The 15,754-nt window shown below is 39.7% G+C and overlaps 2 protein-coding genes across 2 annotated transcripts in view; both read left to right on the top strand.

The window, feature by feature from the left end:
• Positions 1–5,918, top strand: part of RLF (RLF zinc finger) — a 94,703-nt gene extending 88,785 nt beyond the window's left edge. Inside the window, exon 8 of the mRNA XM_047726434.1 lies at positions 798–5,918. Within this exon, the coding sequence (XP_047582390.1) occupies positions 798–5,444 (4,647 nt within the window). The 3' untranslated portion in view covers positions 5,445–5,918. The remainder of the gene's footprint in view (positions 1–797) is intronic.
• Positions 5,919–11,975: 6,057 nt separating this feature from the next.
• TMCO2 (transmembrane and coiled-coil domains 2) lies at positions 11,976–14,786 on the top strand. Its single transcript, XM_047727342.1, has 2 exons — positions 11,976–12,331; positions 14,392–14,786. Exons 1-2 carry the CDS (start codon positions 12,086–12,088, stop codon positions 14,701–14,703), a joined length of 558 nt encoding a protein of 185 aa, XP_047583298.1. The 5' UTR covers positions 11,976–12,085; the 3' UTR covers positions 14,704–14,786.
• The last annotated feature ends 968 nt before the right edge of the window (positions 14,787–15,754 follow it).

Raw genomic sequence — 15,754 nt, 5'->3', positions numbered from 1 at the left:
TCTGTTGTTTTTCCTATGGGAAGCTGAAATACATTACACCTATAGCTAATTAGGACTAAAGTACTAATTCCTTTAGGAGAAAATGCGGAGGAACCCTTGGGTGGCTCAGTCAAACATTGGGCTCTTGATTTCAGCTCAGGTTATGATCTCAGGGTTTGTGAGACCCAGCCCCATGTTGGGCTGGATGCTGGGCATGAAACCTGCTTAAGATTCTCTCCCTCGCTGTGCTCCTTCCCCCGCTCTTAAAAAAAAAAAAAGTTGGGGAGGAAATTGGGAGAATCATTTATTTTAGCCTTAAGATTTTGAAAATACCCAGCTGTTCATGACACATGTTTCTTCAATCAAATTGATTCCTAAACTCACTTTTATACAGGCATTTCTTCTTATACCCATTTATTTAAGCCCTGTCCTTCCTAACCAGCTTAAGACAGTTCTTTTTTGAATCCTTCAGTGACTTTATTTATCCTGAATTCCTTTGAGTTCATGTACTTTATTGTTTATACATTTGAACATATATTCCTTAAGGGTTAGAGATTGCTTTGGTATGCAGTGTCTTATAAAGTTGGACATTCTATAAATGTACATTGTAACTGTTCATGGTTGTAACATTTAATCCAGTCCTTTGCATGTTGAGACAAGGAAGGATCTAAATGTAACTTGCAGGAAGAAAGATTAAAGATAAATTTAAGAATTCTAAAAGTTTTGAGATGTATATGTCTTACCAGATAGTTATGCAATATTTCCATAATGAAAAAGAATAATAACTCCCCTCTCCCCTCCCCCCGTTTTTCTTATAGGCACAAGATGCTGGTCTTGGGGTGTCCATTTTACTATGTGTCAGAGCTCTTCAACTCAGATCAAGTGAGGATGAAGAAATGAAGGCATCAGTTTGTAAAACAATTGCTTGTCTTTTACCGGAAGATTTAGAAGTCAGACGAGCCTGTCAGCTTACAGAATTCTTAATTGAACCCAGTTTGGATGGATTCAATATGTTGGAAGAACTGTATTTGCAGCCAGATCAAAAATTTGATGAAGAAAATGCACCAGTTCCAAATTCTCTCCGATGTGAGCTTTTACTAGCTTTAAAGGCCCACTGGCCTTTTGATCCTGAATTTTGGGACTGGAAAACTTTAAAACGACACTGCCACCAACTGCTCGGACAAGAAGCCTCCGATTCTGATGATGATCTCAGTGGCTATGAAATATCAATTAATGACACAGATGTTTTAGAGTCATTTCTCAGTGACTATGAGGAAGGTAAAGAAGACAAACAGTATAGAAGAAGAGATTTGACAGATCAGCATAAGGAGAAAAGAGATAAAAAACCCATTGGTTCTTCTGAAAGATACCAGAGGTGGCTTCAGTATAAATTTTTTTGTTTGTTATGTAAGCGGGAATGTATAGAGGCCAGGATTCTTCATCATTCTAAGATGCATATGGAAGATGGAATTTATACCTGTCCAGTTTGTATTAAAAAATTCAAGAGAAAAGAAATATTTGTTCCTCATGTGATGGAACATGTTAAAATGCCACCAAGCAGAAGGGACCGCTCTAGAAAGAAATTACTGTTGAAAAGCTCTCAAAAAGGAATTTGTCCCAAGAGCCCCTCTGCAACCCTGGAGCAAAACCAGTCGTTAGATGAACAAGCCAAAGGAGAGTCTCATGAATATGTCACATTCAGCAAATTAGAAGATTGCCACCTGCAAGACAGAGATTTGTACCCATGTCCTGGCACAGACTGTTCCCGTGTATTTAAGCAATTTAAATACTTAAGTGTGCATCTTAAAGCTGAACACCAAAATAATGATGAAAATGCCAAGCACTACTTGGATATGAAAAACAGAAGAGAGAAGTGTACTTACTGTCGACGACATTTCATGTCTGCTTTTCACCTGCGGGAGCATGAACAAGTGCATTGTGGTCCTCAACCTTATATGTGTGTATCTATAGATTGCTATGCAAGGTTTGGATCAGTGAATGAACTACTTAACCATAAACAAAAACATGATGATCTGCGTTATAAATGTGAATTAAATGGCTGTAATATTGTTTTCAGTGACTTGGGACAGCTTTACCACCACGAAGCACAACACTTTCGGGATGCATCTTACACATGCAACTTTGTTGGCTGTAAAAAGTTCTATTATTCCAAAATTGAATACCAGGATCACCTCTCGATGCATAATGTTGAAAGTTCAAATGGAGATGTGAAGAAATCAGTGAAACTTGAGGAGGCTGCACCAGGTGAAAAGCAAGATTGTATTGATCAGCCCCATATACTTGACCAAACTGATAAATCGCATTTACCGGAGGATCTTTTCTGTGCAGGATCAGCTAGTTCTCAAATAGAAAGTACAGAAAATCTGAAAGAAAACAGTGACAGTAATTCTAGTGATCAGTTAAGTCATAGCTCTTCAGCTTCCATGAATGAAGAGTTAATTGATACACTGGATCACTCTGAAACCATGCAGGATATATTATTATCTCATGAGAAAGTCTTCATGCCCTCCAGTTTAAAAGAAAAATGTTCCAATGTGGCAGTTTGTTTCGATGGGACTAAGTTTACCTGTGGTTTTGATGGCTGTGGGTCCACGTACAAAAATGCAAGAGGGATGCAGAAGCATCTACGGAAGGTTCATCCATACCATTTCAAACCCAAAAAGATAAAGACAAAAGATCTCTTTCCCTGTTTGGGTAATGAACATAATCAAACAACTGAAAAGTTTGATGCAGAACCTAAACCCAGCTCAGATACAAATAGTGACTCTCCAGATGAAGGTCTTGATCATAATATCCATACTAAATGCAAACGAGAATATCAAGGTTATTCCTCAGAACCTTCCATTTGTGCTTCTAAAAGGCCATGTACAGAGGATACCATGTTGGAACTCTTGTTACGCTTGAAACATTTAAGCTTGAAAAACTCAATAACACATGGATCTTTCTCAGGATCATTGCAGGGGTACCCATCCAGTGGTGCTAAGTCTCTTCAATCAGTTTCACCTACTATCTCAGACCTTAACTTTCAGAATCAAGATGAGAATATGCCAAGTCAGTACCTTGCACAGTTGGCAGCTAAGCCTTTTTTCTGTGAGCTTCAAGGATGCAAATATGAATTTGTGACCAGAGAGGCTTTGTTAATGCATTATCTTAAAAAACACAATTATTCAAAAGAAAAAGTCCTTCAGTTAACCATGTTTCAACATCGGTATTCCCCATTCCAGTGTCATATTTGCCAAAGGTCATTTACAAGAAAAACACACCTTAGGATTCATTATAAAAATAAACATCAAATTGGCAGTGACAGAGTAACTCACAAACTATTAGATAATGAAAAATGTGATCATGAAGGCCCATGCTCAGTAGATAGATTGAAAGGTGATTGCTCCACAGAACTTGGCGGTGATCCCAGCAGTAACTCTGAGAAGCCACACTGTCACTCTAAAAAGGATGAATGCAGTTCAGAAACAGATTTGGAGTCATCCTGTGAAGAAACAGAAAGTAAGACCTCTGATATTTCATCACCAATAGGTGGCCATAGAGAAGAACGAGAAGGACGAGAGGGACGAGGTAGCAGGAGAACTGTTGCTAAAGGAAATCTCTGCTATATTTTGAATAAATACCACAAACCATTCCATTGTATCCATAAAACTTGCAATTCCTCATTCACCAATCTAAAAGGCTTGATTCGTCATTACAGAACTGTACATCAGTACAACAAAGAACAATTATGTTTAGAGAAAGACAAAGCAAGAACCAAAAGGGAACTTGTCAAATGTAAAAAGATATTTGCTTGCAAATACAAGGAATGTAACAAACGTTTCCTATGTTCCAAAGCTCTTGCGAAGCACTGTAGTGACTCTCATAACCTAGACCATATCGAAGAGCCTAAAGTGCTTTCCGAAGCTGAATCTGCAGCAAGGTTTTCTTGTAACCAGCCTCAGTGCCCTGCTGTTTTTTATACGTTCAGCAAGTTGAAGCACCACTTGATGGAACAGCATAATATTGAAGGAGAAATACATTCAGATTATGAAATTCATTGTGATCTTAATGGCTGTGGTCAGATTTTCACCCATCGCAGTAATTATTCTCAACACGTATATTACCGACATAAGGACTATTATGATGATCTGTTTAGAAGCCAGAAAGTGGCAAATGAAAGGCTACTAAGGAGTGAAAAGGTGTGTCCGACGGCACTCGCTCAAGGGCATGGACATCAGACTACCAGGAGATCATTTAATGCTAAGGCTAAAAAATGTAGTTTAATCAAAGAAAAGAAGGCACCAATTAGTTTTAAAACAAGAGCTGAAGCCCTTCATATGTGTGTGGAGCAGTCTGAGCACACACAGTATCCCTGCATGGTTCAAGGATGCTTATCTGTGGTGAAGCTGGAGAGCAGCATAGTGAGGCATTATAAACGTACCCATCAGATGAGTAGTGCCTATTTAGAGCAACAGATGGAAAATCTTGTCGTCTGTGTTAAGTATGGTACCAAAATTAAGGAGGAGCCCCCTTCTGAAGCAGAGCCCTATATAAAGAAAGAAGAAAATAGCTGTGAATCAGAGCACACAAAGCACAGCCATTCCCCAGGTGACAGTAGCGTGCCTGCCCAGAGCACAGATTCCCTTCATCCAGGTGAAAGGGAAGGAGGTCAGAAAGGATGTACAGAAAACAAACCAGTGTTTGATGCAGATAATCTGCTCTACAGAGGAACTTTGAAATGTAACCATAGTTCAGAAACCACTTCTTTGGAACAATGTAATATAGTTCAGTCTCCTCCTTGTAAAATAGAAAATTCCATACCTAATCCTAGTGGGACTGAAAGTGGGACTTACTTCACAAGTTTCCAGCTGCCTTTACCAAGGATCAAAGACTCTGAAACTGGGCAGCAAAGTTCAGGGCAAGAAAACACTGTAAAAAATTCAACCCATGTCCCAAAAGAGAATTTTAGGAAGCATCCACAGCCCAGGTCATTTGATTTGAAGACTTATAAACCTATGGGATTTGAATCTTCATTTCTGAAATTTATTCAGGAAAGTGAAGAGAAGGAAGATGATTTTGATGATTGGGAGCCTTCAGAGCACTTAACATTAAGTAATTCTTCACAACCCAGTAATGACTTAACAGGGAGTGTTATGGCAAATAATATGGTGAATGACAATGACCCTGAAGTTGACATACCTCATTCTTCCAGTGACTCTGCAATTCATGAGAACCTGACTGCAATCCCACCTTTGATAGTAGCTGAGACAGCAGCAGTTCCTTCCTTGGAAAACCTGAGGGTTGTATTGGACAAAGCATTAACAGACTGTGGAGAGCTTGCCTTAAAACAGCTTCATTATCTTCGGCCAGTGGTTGTCCTTGAAAGATCTAAGTTTTCCACACCAATTTTAGACTTGTTTCCAACAAAAAAGACAGATGAGCTTTGTGTAGGAAGTTCCTAAATAGCAATTTTGTTTTAGAAACAGACTGGCTCCAACACTGCAACATGGGGACAATTGCCAACTTGAACAAAGGCTGAGAACCAGCCACACCGTTGTTTAGGGTAGAATAGGCTGTGTATTTACATGAATGTATAATATCTATGTCAGCAGTATTGGCTGAGTCCATTAGCTCTCCAGTTGGTTTATTGATTGGGGTTTTTTTTGTTTGTTTGTTTATTAAAAAAATGGAACTGTACTCTTGTTTGGTGCTAATTAATACATCAAAATATATTGGGGCTTCCTTTTTCAAATTAAGTGTGCATGATTGTATATGGAACAAATACTAAGATCCCAGGGTGGGAGGGCTAGGGAAAGGGATATGGAGTTCTTACTTGACTTGAATGTGCACCTGAGGGTGCTTTGTGTAATATATTGTACACTACAGCATCTTATATTTTTTGAGTTGAGTTTCAATAAATTACAATTTTTCACCCATTTCTTGTTTACTCATAATGAGTTTTCATGCCATACATAAACTGCACTTGTATTTTCTGGAACGTGCACTAGTATTTTGCCCCACTAGTTTTTTGTTTTTATTAACCAAACCACTTAGATCAAGCTTCTTTCTGAATGACTATTGTCTTAAAATTTTTTGTGCAAAGAAAATTCTGAAATTGAGGAATTAGCTCTGAGAGTCAAGGTAACTCCCAAAAGAGGATGTCCAGGAGTTGTTCAGGTAGAAGAAAAGTTGTCTGGGTAGAAAGCATAACATGATGGGCATAGATGGATGCAATCATGTTTCCAGGGAACTACAAAGAATTTGGTAGGCTGCAGTGAAAGGGGAGCACTGAGGTGATGAGATTATTACAGAGCTAGCCCACCATGAATGCTAAGGTGTTTGGACTTGAGTCCACAGGCAGCTGAGAGCCTTTGAAGGATTTGAACAAAATAACATAATATTCGCTTTAATAATGTTAAATTAATAATTTGTAGATCACGAGCATGATTTGAGGGGCTGAGAATGGAAACCGATACTAAGACTGTTGAAGTATGAGAGGCAAATATGATGAGGCTTTATACTGACAGCTGCAGAACAAGAAAGAGGAGACGAAACAGAAATTTAAAGAAAGAGTTGCTAGGCCTTGGAAGGTGAAAAAAATATTTTGAGGAAGACAACGATTTGGTAGTGATGCATCCAATTGAGGAAATTCAGAAGGTGGAAATGAATTTGGGGAAGAGGATGGAAAGCCAAGATGAGCTTGGTCTTTGGATGTATTGAGCCTCAGTGGATTGTGAGCCATGTATGTCTGATGACAAAGAAAACAGTGTGTTCTTACAAATAACAGCAGCTTTATTCTCTGTTCTTGTGAGATTCTCAGTCACTTTCATTAGCTAGCAGTGAAGTGATTCAGACACTCCTAACATCCCTTTCCATGTCCGTGGTTAGGATTTTAAGATCTTTTCTCTGACTCTTAAACCTTGTTCTTTTGTTTTATTGGCTCTTAAGGAATTTAATTCTGCCACCTCTTACTCTAAGTCTAAAGCACACCCCTGCCCTGTAGTTTCTTGGTTCAGATTCCAGAAGGTAACAGAGGGCTCTCAAGAATCTTTTGCAAGGAAAAGTGGCAGAAACCGTGGAACATCTTAGAGGCTAAGGCTACTACTGACTCCTTCAGACCTTTAGCTAATTTCTGTTGGCTTGTTTACTCATCTGTGAGGAGATAGAGGATACGTCTTGAAAAAGTCACTCTGTGATCTGAGTATGAGAAACATCTGGTGGCTTCATTCTTAAAATTCCTTATACTAGAGATTTTGAGCCCAGAACAAGAGAAAGTTGCTAATTTGCTTAAGACTGAACTACATCCACTCAGCTGCCCCTAATTTCTATCCCCTAAAAGGACCAAGTGAGTCTGTTTGTGGTGGAACCAAACCCTATTTTTCAGAACTCTTTTGAAAGTTTGCTTCAAGTGCAAGCCAAAGTGGTTCATCATAAGATGATGTTCCCGCTGGAGCATCTTGCTTTATTTGATTTTTATTAAAAACTGTTTTATGTCAAATGTAGCATGTGCAGTTCTATGATAATATAGAAGGTCAGAGAGTTAATTCTTGTAGCTTTTAGTACTCATTTTTACTTGATGTATCTTTGGGATTTGTCCCCATGCTGGTACAAATCTGGAAGCATTGGCTTCGTTTTTAAAGACTTTTTTATTTAAAGATTTCAATTTATTTATTAGAGAATGGGGGAGGAACAGAGGGAACGGAAAAACCAAACTCCACACTGAGCCCAGAGCCCATGCAGGGCCCATGACCCTGAGATAACGACGTGAGCTGAAATCAAGAGTTGGAGGCTTAATTGACTGCGTCACCCAAGTGCCCCTCAGAGCCTTAAAAAGGCTTGAATTTTAAAAATTCAAGAATGCCCCCTAAATGACAGGTATAAGTTGGGAGTGCCCAACACTTTTATTCTGTCTTTTTACCCAGAATTCCCTGTTTCAGTGTTTCCCCATGTTCATGAACACATGTGAAAGAGAGGGTGGGGAATGATAGAAAAGAAAGTTTTTGATTAGTATTCTAGAGGTTCCATCCCAAATCTATCCTCTCTTCTTTGTCCCAGGTTGCCTACTTCTGACCTGCATTGCCAACACTGGAGGATGGAATTAGTCATTAACCAAATATTTAAGTGCACCCATATTTAGAGACTGTTTCAGATGCTTTGGGTGATAAAAATACCAAAGTGAATTTGTCAAAGCATCTTCATGTGAAGCTTTCATGTGAGGGCTGGGGTGGCTTAAACATTGTTAGTCCTGGTGTGATAGTGGACCAGCAGCATGGGCATCACCTTGGAGCTTGTTAGAAATGTTGACGGTCAGGCCAGACCCCACTCCAGACCTTCTGGCCCCAAATCTGGATTTTAGTAAAATCTCTATAGATGATTCATAGGCATGGAAAAATTTGTAAAGCGATGACTAGAACAAAGTGGAAAGTACTGTGAGAATTCAGGATAATAACGATAATTATAATTACACTTTTTTTGTTGTTAAGAGAGTGAGAAAGCACAAATGGTGGTGGGGGGAGGGGCAGAGAGAGAGAGGGAGAAGGAGAGCCCAGCTCAACAGGGAGCCTGATGGAGACTCAGTCCCAGGACCCCGGGATCATGACCTGAGCTGAAGGCAGATGCCTAACTGACTGAGCCATAGATTTTCTTACTGAATTTTCATAACTTCTGTATTGGTACTTTTACCCTCATTTGACAGATAAAAACTTAAGGGTGAAGTGTTTTGTCTAGCTGATAATAGCTGGGTATGGATGGAGACTTGTCTCCCAATTTCTTTCGACTGGAAGGATATCAGGGGAACTTCATGTGAAGGAAGAACATTGGAAAGTTGCAAGTGGCATTTAAAAAAAAATAAAATAAAATAACCCCACAGTTCTTTAATTAAACTGAGCATATTGTTTACGGAAGTGAATAATGGGAGATAAAGTTTGAAGTGTAATTAAAAGCCAGGTCATGCAAATCCAGTTCCAATCACACATCTATTATTGACATTTCCTCATTTGAGGAAAGAGGAAAACTTTCATTTCTGAGAGAAACTTGTAAAAGTCAGAAAAGTTGCTCAGTCCCTTCTCCCCACCTCCCACCCCTACAACAGACTGTGATACCTCATTGCTTTATCCTGCTGACTGAGGGGCAAAGCCTTCTGTTAGGCAGAGGTGAGTCTGGAAAGAGTGCCCACACTGTAATCTGACTTGCTTCATCTACACCTGCAGGAATAGATTCTGTGACAGACTGCATTTGGAGGTCTGAACCACTTTGAGAAAGGTAACCAGGATAGGAGATTTAACCTGTCAACCTGTATTTGACATGTTTAGACTGGAAAATAGAGAAGACTGGAAGTGCAGCAAAGATATATCCAAATACTCACTTAAGCCCGTGACATCTGCTAGCTCCTGGGTGTTGAACATTGACACAGTAGGTTTCCTGCATTGTGGAGGTTAGAGTCTCCTAAAGAAGATAGATAGTCGTCTTCTATCTAAAGAAGATAGACAATCAAAAGTGCTGTGGCTGCGATGGGACCTCAAAAAAGGCCAGGAAAAACTTCCTTGAGGAAGTGATGTTTGAACTGAAACCTGAAGAACCAGTAGGAATTAGCCACCAAGGTAATCCTATTGTGCACTAATGCTTTGTGGTGTTTTCATGACACTGAGAAGTCTGCTATAGCTAGTGTTGAGAGTAAAGATGGGAAAGAGAAAGGAGAGGAGGCTGGGTAGGTCAACAGCAACCAGGTAGTTTAGTGTCATGTAACCAGCTTCTACGTTTTGAATTCTGTTTGAAAGGCAATGAAGAACCTTCTGAAGGTATGAAAGTAGGCATTGCACGAGTCATTAAGCTGCAGTGTATACCAACAAGTCCTGAGACAGTCTGATGTGGAAGACTTTTGGGTGGAAGTAAGTGACTGCTGGCTGGATGGCTGGATAGATGGATGGGTGGCTCTGACTAAAGGTGGGCTGAGATGCCTTGCATGTGGTAATTCTTCACTGGAGGTTTTCAGGTATATAAGAAGGCAGTCAAACTAACTTTTCGGACTAGCTTCTTTTAAGGCACTTTACACTACCGAGATTTATAATACCTTGTATTTGGTCATGGATGTCACTATAGATAATAGTTGCAACTTACCTGTATTGGTAGCTTGTTCTTTTATACAAATTACCAAATTCTCATTACAGGCCTACACGGTAGGAATTACTCCCAATTCACAAGTGAAGATATTAGGACTCAGGTTATGTATAATTTGCTTAAGGTAACAAGGTTAGTGAATAGGAGAGCCAAAATTTTTAACCCAGATCCATTGCACTCCCAAAGTCCTCTCCTCTTAACAGCTACTCGATAAAGATTCTATCTGAACAAGTATACAAATACAGTAATAGGCACTTGATGAATGAACAGATTAGGCCATAACGATATTTAGAATTCTTCCAAGGGACTTTGTATTCACCGAATATTTAATGTCTGCTCTGTGCCAAGCCATAGAGTTACAGTAGTCAGTAAAAGGGACATGGTCCCTGTGTTCCTTAGGTTTACAACAGTCAGGGAAGACAGATGTTAAGTCAAAAACTGCACAAATAACTATAATTGTGTTAAGTGCTTTAAAAGTGAAGTACGAGGTGCCATGTAATAGGGAGCTCTTCTCTAGTATTGAGAGTCTCAAGTAATGATTTAATTGTCACAGCCCTATCTTTCTCCAAAGTTTCTGGTTACCATTTTCTAATGGTTCCTGACCTATGTTTAACCTGTAATAGCCAAATCCAAAGTCTTATCTGAGTCACTGTTAGGCCTTCCTAGAGAGGATTCTGACTGTTGACATTCACCAGCAGTCTACGGGTTCAGCATCAGTAGCAGTCACTTGTAAATCAGTACATTATTTCAAGCTGTCATAATTACTACATTTCCAACAGCACATTAGACTCTGTTTTCTGGATGTATGTCTAACACCCCAAGCAATTTGCCATACCACCCCCTCCTGCAAGAACAGAACAACTATTCCTCCTAACCAAGCCCCCCTATTACTGTTATTTTGACCAGAATGAACAAATCGGAATAGCATCAGACAGTATTTTTCTAAAAATTGTCATAACTGACCCTTTCTCCTCTTCCTTTTTGCCTCTCCCCCTCCTATTGGTGCAAATCCTCATTTGGATTCTTGCTGTCTTCACAGTTGATCTCAATTTAGAATATAAATGTGTATGAACTCTTTTCTCATAAGTGTTTTGGGTGCGGACCATACATACTATGTTTTCATACCTCCTTGCTGAATGTAGATAGGTGCTAGTCAGTAAATAATTGATTTGATAACATGCCATATAAGTTATTGTATAGCACACTATAGTTTCCAAAGTGTTTAGAAAATTATACCATCTGTTTCTAATACAAGCTTTGCAAAGGATATGGAATCCCCATCTGTAAACAGATAAGCAAAATGAGGCTCAAATTTAAATAGTCTCCCCAAAGATCACAATTTCTAAGCAATAGTGACATGTGAAAAAAGGGATACTGCAACATAATCCAGGAATAACCTCACTCCATATTTACTGAGTAAACTATTAACTCTTTAGGAAAGCTTTCTTTAAGCTCTCTCCTCAAATCTCCACTTAACCTGTTTTCTCATTTGCCATGTGAAAATAATTGCTGTCCCTTCCATGCATCATCAGAAATGTTCTATAACTACATTCTTCAAGAAGGTAACCACTAGCCACATTGGCTACTTGAATGTAATTAAAATTAAATAAAATGTAAAATTCAATTCCTCAGCCACACTATTTACATTCCAAGTTACTAGTGGCTACCATACTGGACAGAGCAGATACAGAATATTTTCATCATTGCAGAAAGTTCTATTGGACAGTGCTGTGCTATAGCTAGAACTTGTCAAAAATCAAGGAAAGCATATGACAGAACTGAAAATCCAAGCCAGTGTCTGGTTGGTTTTGAGTGAGAAAGTTCACCGGGTGAGTGGGAAGCAAGCTGACCTTTAGAACAGTGACATCATAATGCACAGTTCACAATGGCTCTAGAACACCTGGGCTCCCAGGTTGCTCTCACTAACTCATATCTAGGTTCCTGAAGTCTCCGCACATGTAGTTCCTGGAGCTGCTCTCTTATTAAAATGTCGACGACATCTCCTTCATCTTCAGCTGTCTGGAACAATATCGTAGATTATCTTTCTTTGAGCTCAATATGGAATTGGCTGCAATCAAGTCTTCTGGGAGACACTAATCCACCTCAGCAAACAAATTTGGGTCTACTAGATAATCTTGCTCCAACTGTGCAAGTTATCCTAGGGATTTTCTTTTTGCTTTTGTTGGCAATAGGAGTATATGCCTTATGGAAACGAAGTGTTCAGTCAATTCAGGTCATACTCTTTTGTTACAGAGGAATTTAAATAGTTCTAAATTGAAATTTGGTTAGCTCTCTCCTGTCTGTATTGCTGCTACCCAATTTTAAGACCATGCGGATGAGAAAAGGTGAACCCTAGTCTCTGAAATTGGTTGAAACCAGGTTAACCTTAAAAACTTTTGCCAATTAGGTTTTGAGCATAGAATGCTCTTTCTCACAGTGGTCTTTGGCTTGTTTTAGAATAAAATAGGTCTAAAAAATTCACAAACTGAGAAGACAGCCTAACCCCAAGTTTATTTGATCACATATTCATCTTTGATTTCCTACTATGTGCCAGAGACCATGAGGGGTATCTTTTAAAAGAATAGGCATTGCAAATATAATTGGGATCTTCGGTTTGGCCTTTCTATTCTTACTGTGACATTGTTCTGTAACTGATGCCAGGGCATGTATATTCATTTAGGCATCACAATATTTTCATTATTTCCTTGTTTTAACAATAGCAGGCTCAATATATATACTGGAGTTCTTTTGGGGACTAGAAGTATAATTGGCTGGGATTGTAAGAAACATTTAGGATTTTCCATACTTCTAATCACCAATAATAATAGTAGTTTAACCACCAGCAAAATAGCTATATTTACAATATAGTCAAAATGCTTTTAGAATCCCAACAATTCTGTGAGTTGGATAGAGGTTATTTTCATATGACAAACAAGTAAACTGAGGTCCATTGAGTTTCAGTGGAAATCTTAAGGGGGCAGAATTTTAAAAGGACTTTCTTAAGGTTTATTTAGTAAATGCTGAGAGAAGTTATTACTGGATCATTTTGTAGCATTCACTTTTTTCATATATCACTACTGTCGAGGAATCATGGTCACATGCATTCTCTTAACCTTTCAAAACCCTGCATGGTAGGCAAGGTAGGGAGTATCATGTCTGTCTTGTGGGCGAGGGAGCTTAGTTATCACTGAACCAAGTCGACAGATGGTAAAAACTGGCAAATCTGAGATTTGAACCTAATTTTTAGGATTCCAAATTCAAATCTTCTCCAAAATCTTATTTACTATAACCCAACTAACCTAAATACCCAACAAGGATATGTGGGTATATACACATTTCAATTAGCTAATAGAAGACTATAAGGTAAAAAATTAAATAAAAACCCCACACTATGATCTATAATTCTGGGTTCTGCTCTTGATTGGTTAATGTTCAATTCAGTTAGATGAATTTGCAGCCCTCCAGACACCTCAGCCAAGAGAGAGGTAGTATAATAAGTGGTTAATAGCACGAGCTCTGGAGTTGGACTGCTGGGTCTCAAACCTTGGTCCTATTACTTGCTGTGTGAATGGAGAGCAACCAGCCTCCAAAAACCCCACTTTCCTCATCTGTAAGATGGGTTTGTCAATAGTGCCTCCCTTAGGGTGGTCATGAGGGTTAAAGGAGATACTGTGTGTATAGAAGCTCAGCGTATGATGAATACTCAATAAGCAGTACCACTTACCATAATAAGGAAAAAAGATGATTGGTTTTTAATTTGTCTCCTGACAGGAATCTGTCCTAGGTCCTTAAAAAAAAAAAAAAAAAAAGTTTTCCCCCACGACCAGCAAATCTAGTTTTTCCGACCACTGTGTCCTGAGGGAACTTAACATGGAAGTCAGAATTCCTGGATTTCAGTCCTGGCTCTGTCATTCCAAGTATATGACCTTGGACAATGTCCAAACTGGAAGATGTTTAAATGGCTACCAGTTCTGGGCTGTTTCTACGTAAATAGGTCACTCGTGGGCAAAACAACCTCCTAGCACAGAGCCCTGCATGTGGCAAATTTTTAGCAAATGGTATCTATTATTATCATCTTTATTAATTAAATGCAAATAACCAACCCTTGACCTGCCTATCACTCTGTTTGTGAGAAAGATCAAAAGACAAAATAGATGTGAAGATGTTTTGTGAAACAGACGCTTGGCATAGGAATGAGGGATTATCATTACTATTAGGTTTTTGTTTTGTTTTGAATCTGAAGTATTCCTACGAATAAACAAGTAACGCTCAACTTCTGTTGTTTTGTTTTAGAAAATACTGTTGTTTGTAATCACCCTCTACAAACTTTACAAGAAGGGCTCAGATTTTTTTCAGACTTTGCTGGTCAGCCCAGAAGGGAATCTTCCAGTTCAAGACAATAATCTCTTCCTGTCCTTGGGCCTGCAAGAGAGAATTTTGAAAAAACTTCAGGCAGTGGAAAACAAAGTGAAGGACCTGGAGGGAATGATCATTTCCCACAAACCTGCCACGAAGAGGGATTGCTCCTCGGAGCCTTACTGCAGCTGCTCTGACTGCCAGAGCCCCTTGCCCACATCGGGGTTTACTTCAACATCTGAAATGTGATGGACTCCAGTCTTTCCCAGAAAAGCACTGTTTTTCCCTCATATGTGTGGTGGTGTGTCAATAAAGATAGAGAACTATATTGAAATTACCCTGCAAGGACTGGCTCTCTCTTTGATAGGGTTCAGCTTCTACTTATGTGTGTGGTGGGGTAATGTAGGGTGTACTACTTGTGAAAAAGGTCTCAGGGATGTGCCTGGGTGGCTCAGTTGGTTAAGCTTCTCCCTTGGGCTCAGGTCATGATCCCAGGGTCCAGGAATCGAGTCCCACATCCGGCTCCCTGCTCAGTGGGGAGTCTGCTTCTCCCTCTGGCCCTCCTCCATCTTGTGTTCTCTCTCTCTTGCTCACTCTGTCTCTCAAATAAATACAATCTTAAAAATGTCTCAGAGAGGGGCGCCTGGGTGGCTCAGTGGGTTTACCTTCTGCCTTCAGCTTGGGTCATGATCTCAGGGTCCTAGGATCGAGTCCTGCATCAGGCTCTCTGCTCAGCAGGGAGCCTCCTCCCCTGCACTCTCTGCCTACCTCTCTGCCTACTTGTGATCTCTCTTTGTCAAATAAATAAAATCTTTTAAAAAAATAAAGAGGAACATTTGTTATCATTAAAAAAAAAAAGTCTCAGGGGCGCCTGGGTTGCTCAGGGGGTTAAAGCCTCTGGCCTTCGGCTCAGGTCATGATCTCAAGGTCCTGGGATTGAGACCCGCATCGGGCTCTCTGCTCATCAGGGAGTCTGCTTCCCCCTCTTTCTCTGCCTGCCTCTCTGCCTACTTGTGATCTCTGTCTGTCACATAAATAAAATCTTTTTTTAAAAAGTCTCAGAGATGATGCCACTCGGTAGGCTGGAGGCCATAAACAGCCATATGGAAAAGGAGAGCCAAACTGGAATCCATGGGAAAAAAAGGGAAAGTGGGCAGAGAATATGGCCTTGAGCTCCATGCTGAAGAGGTTGGATTAGATATAATAAAAACAGCAAAATAGTGCTGTTGAAGGGCGATGCTGTGTACTGTCCTGTAGAGGTAGGCCGGTTTTGTGCTGGCCTTCAGCCTAAGGGGAAATA

This window comes from Lutra lutra, chromosome 4, assembly GCF_902655055.1.
Source record: "Lutra lutra chromosome 4, mLutLut1.2, whole genome shotgun sequence".
Lineage (NCBI taxonomy): Eukaryota > Metazoa > Chordata > Mammalia > Carnivora > Mustelidae > Lutra > Lutra lutra.
This window is presented reverse-complemented; position numbering and strand designations above follow the sequence as displayed.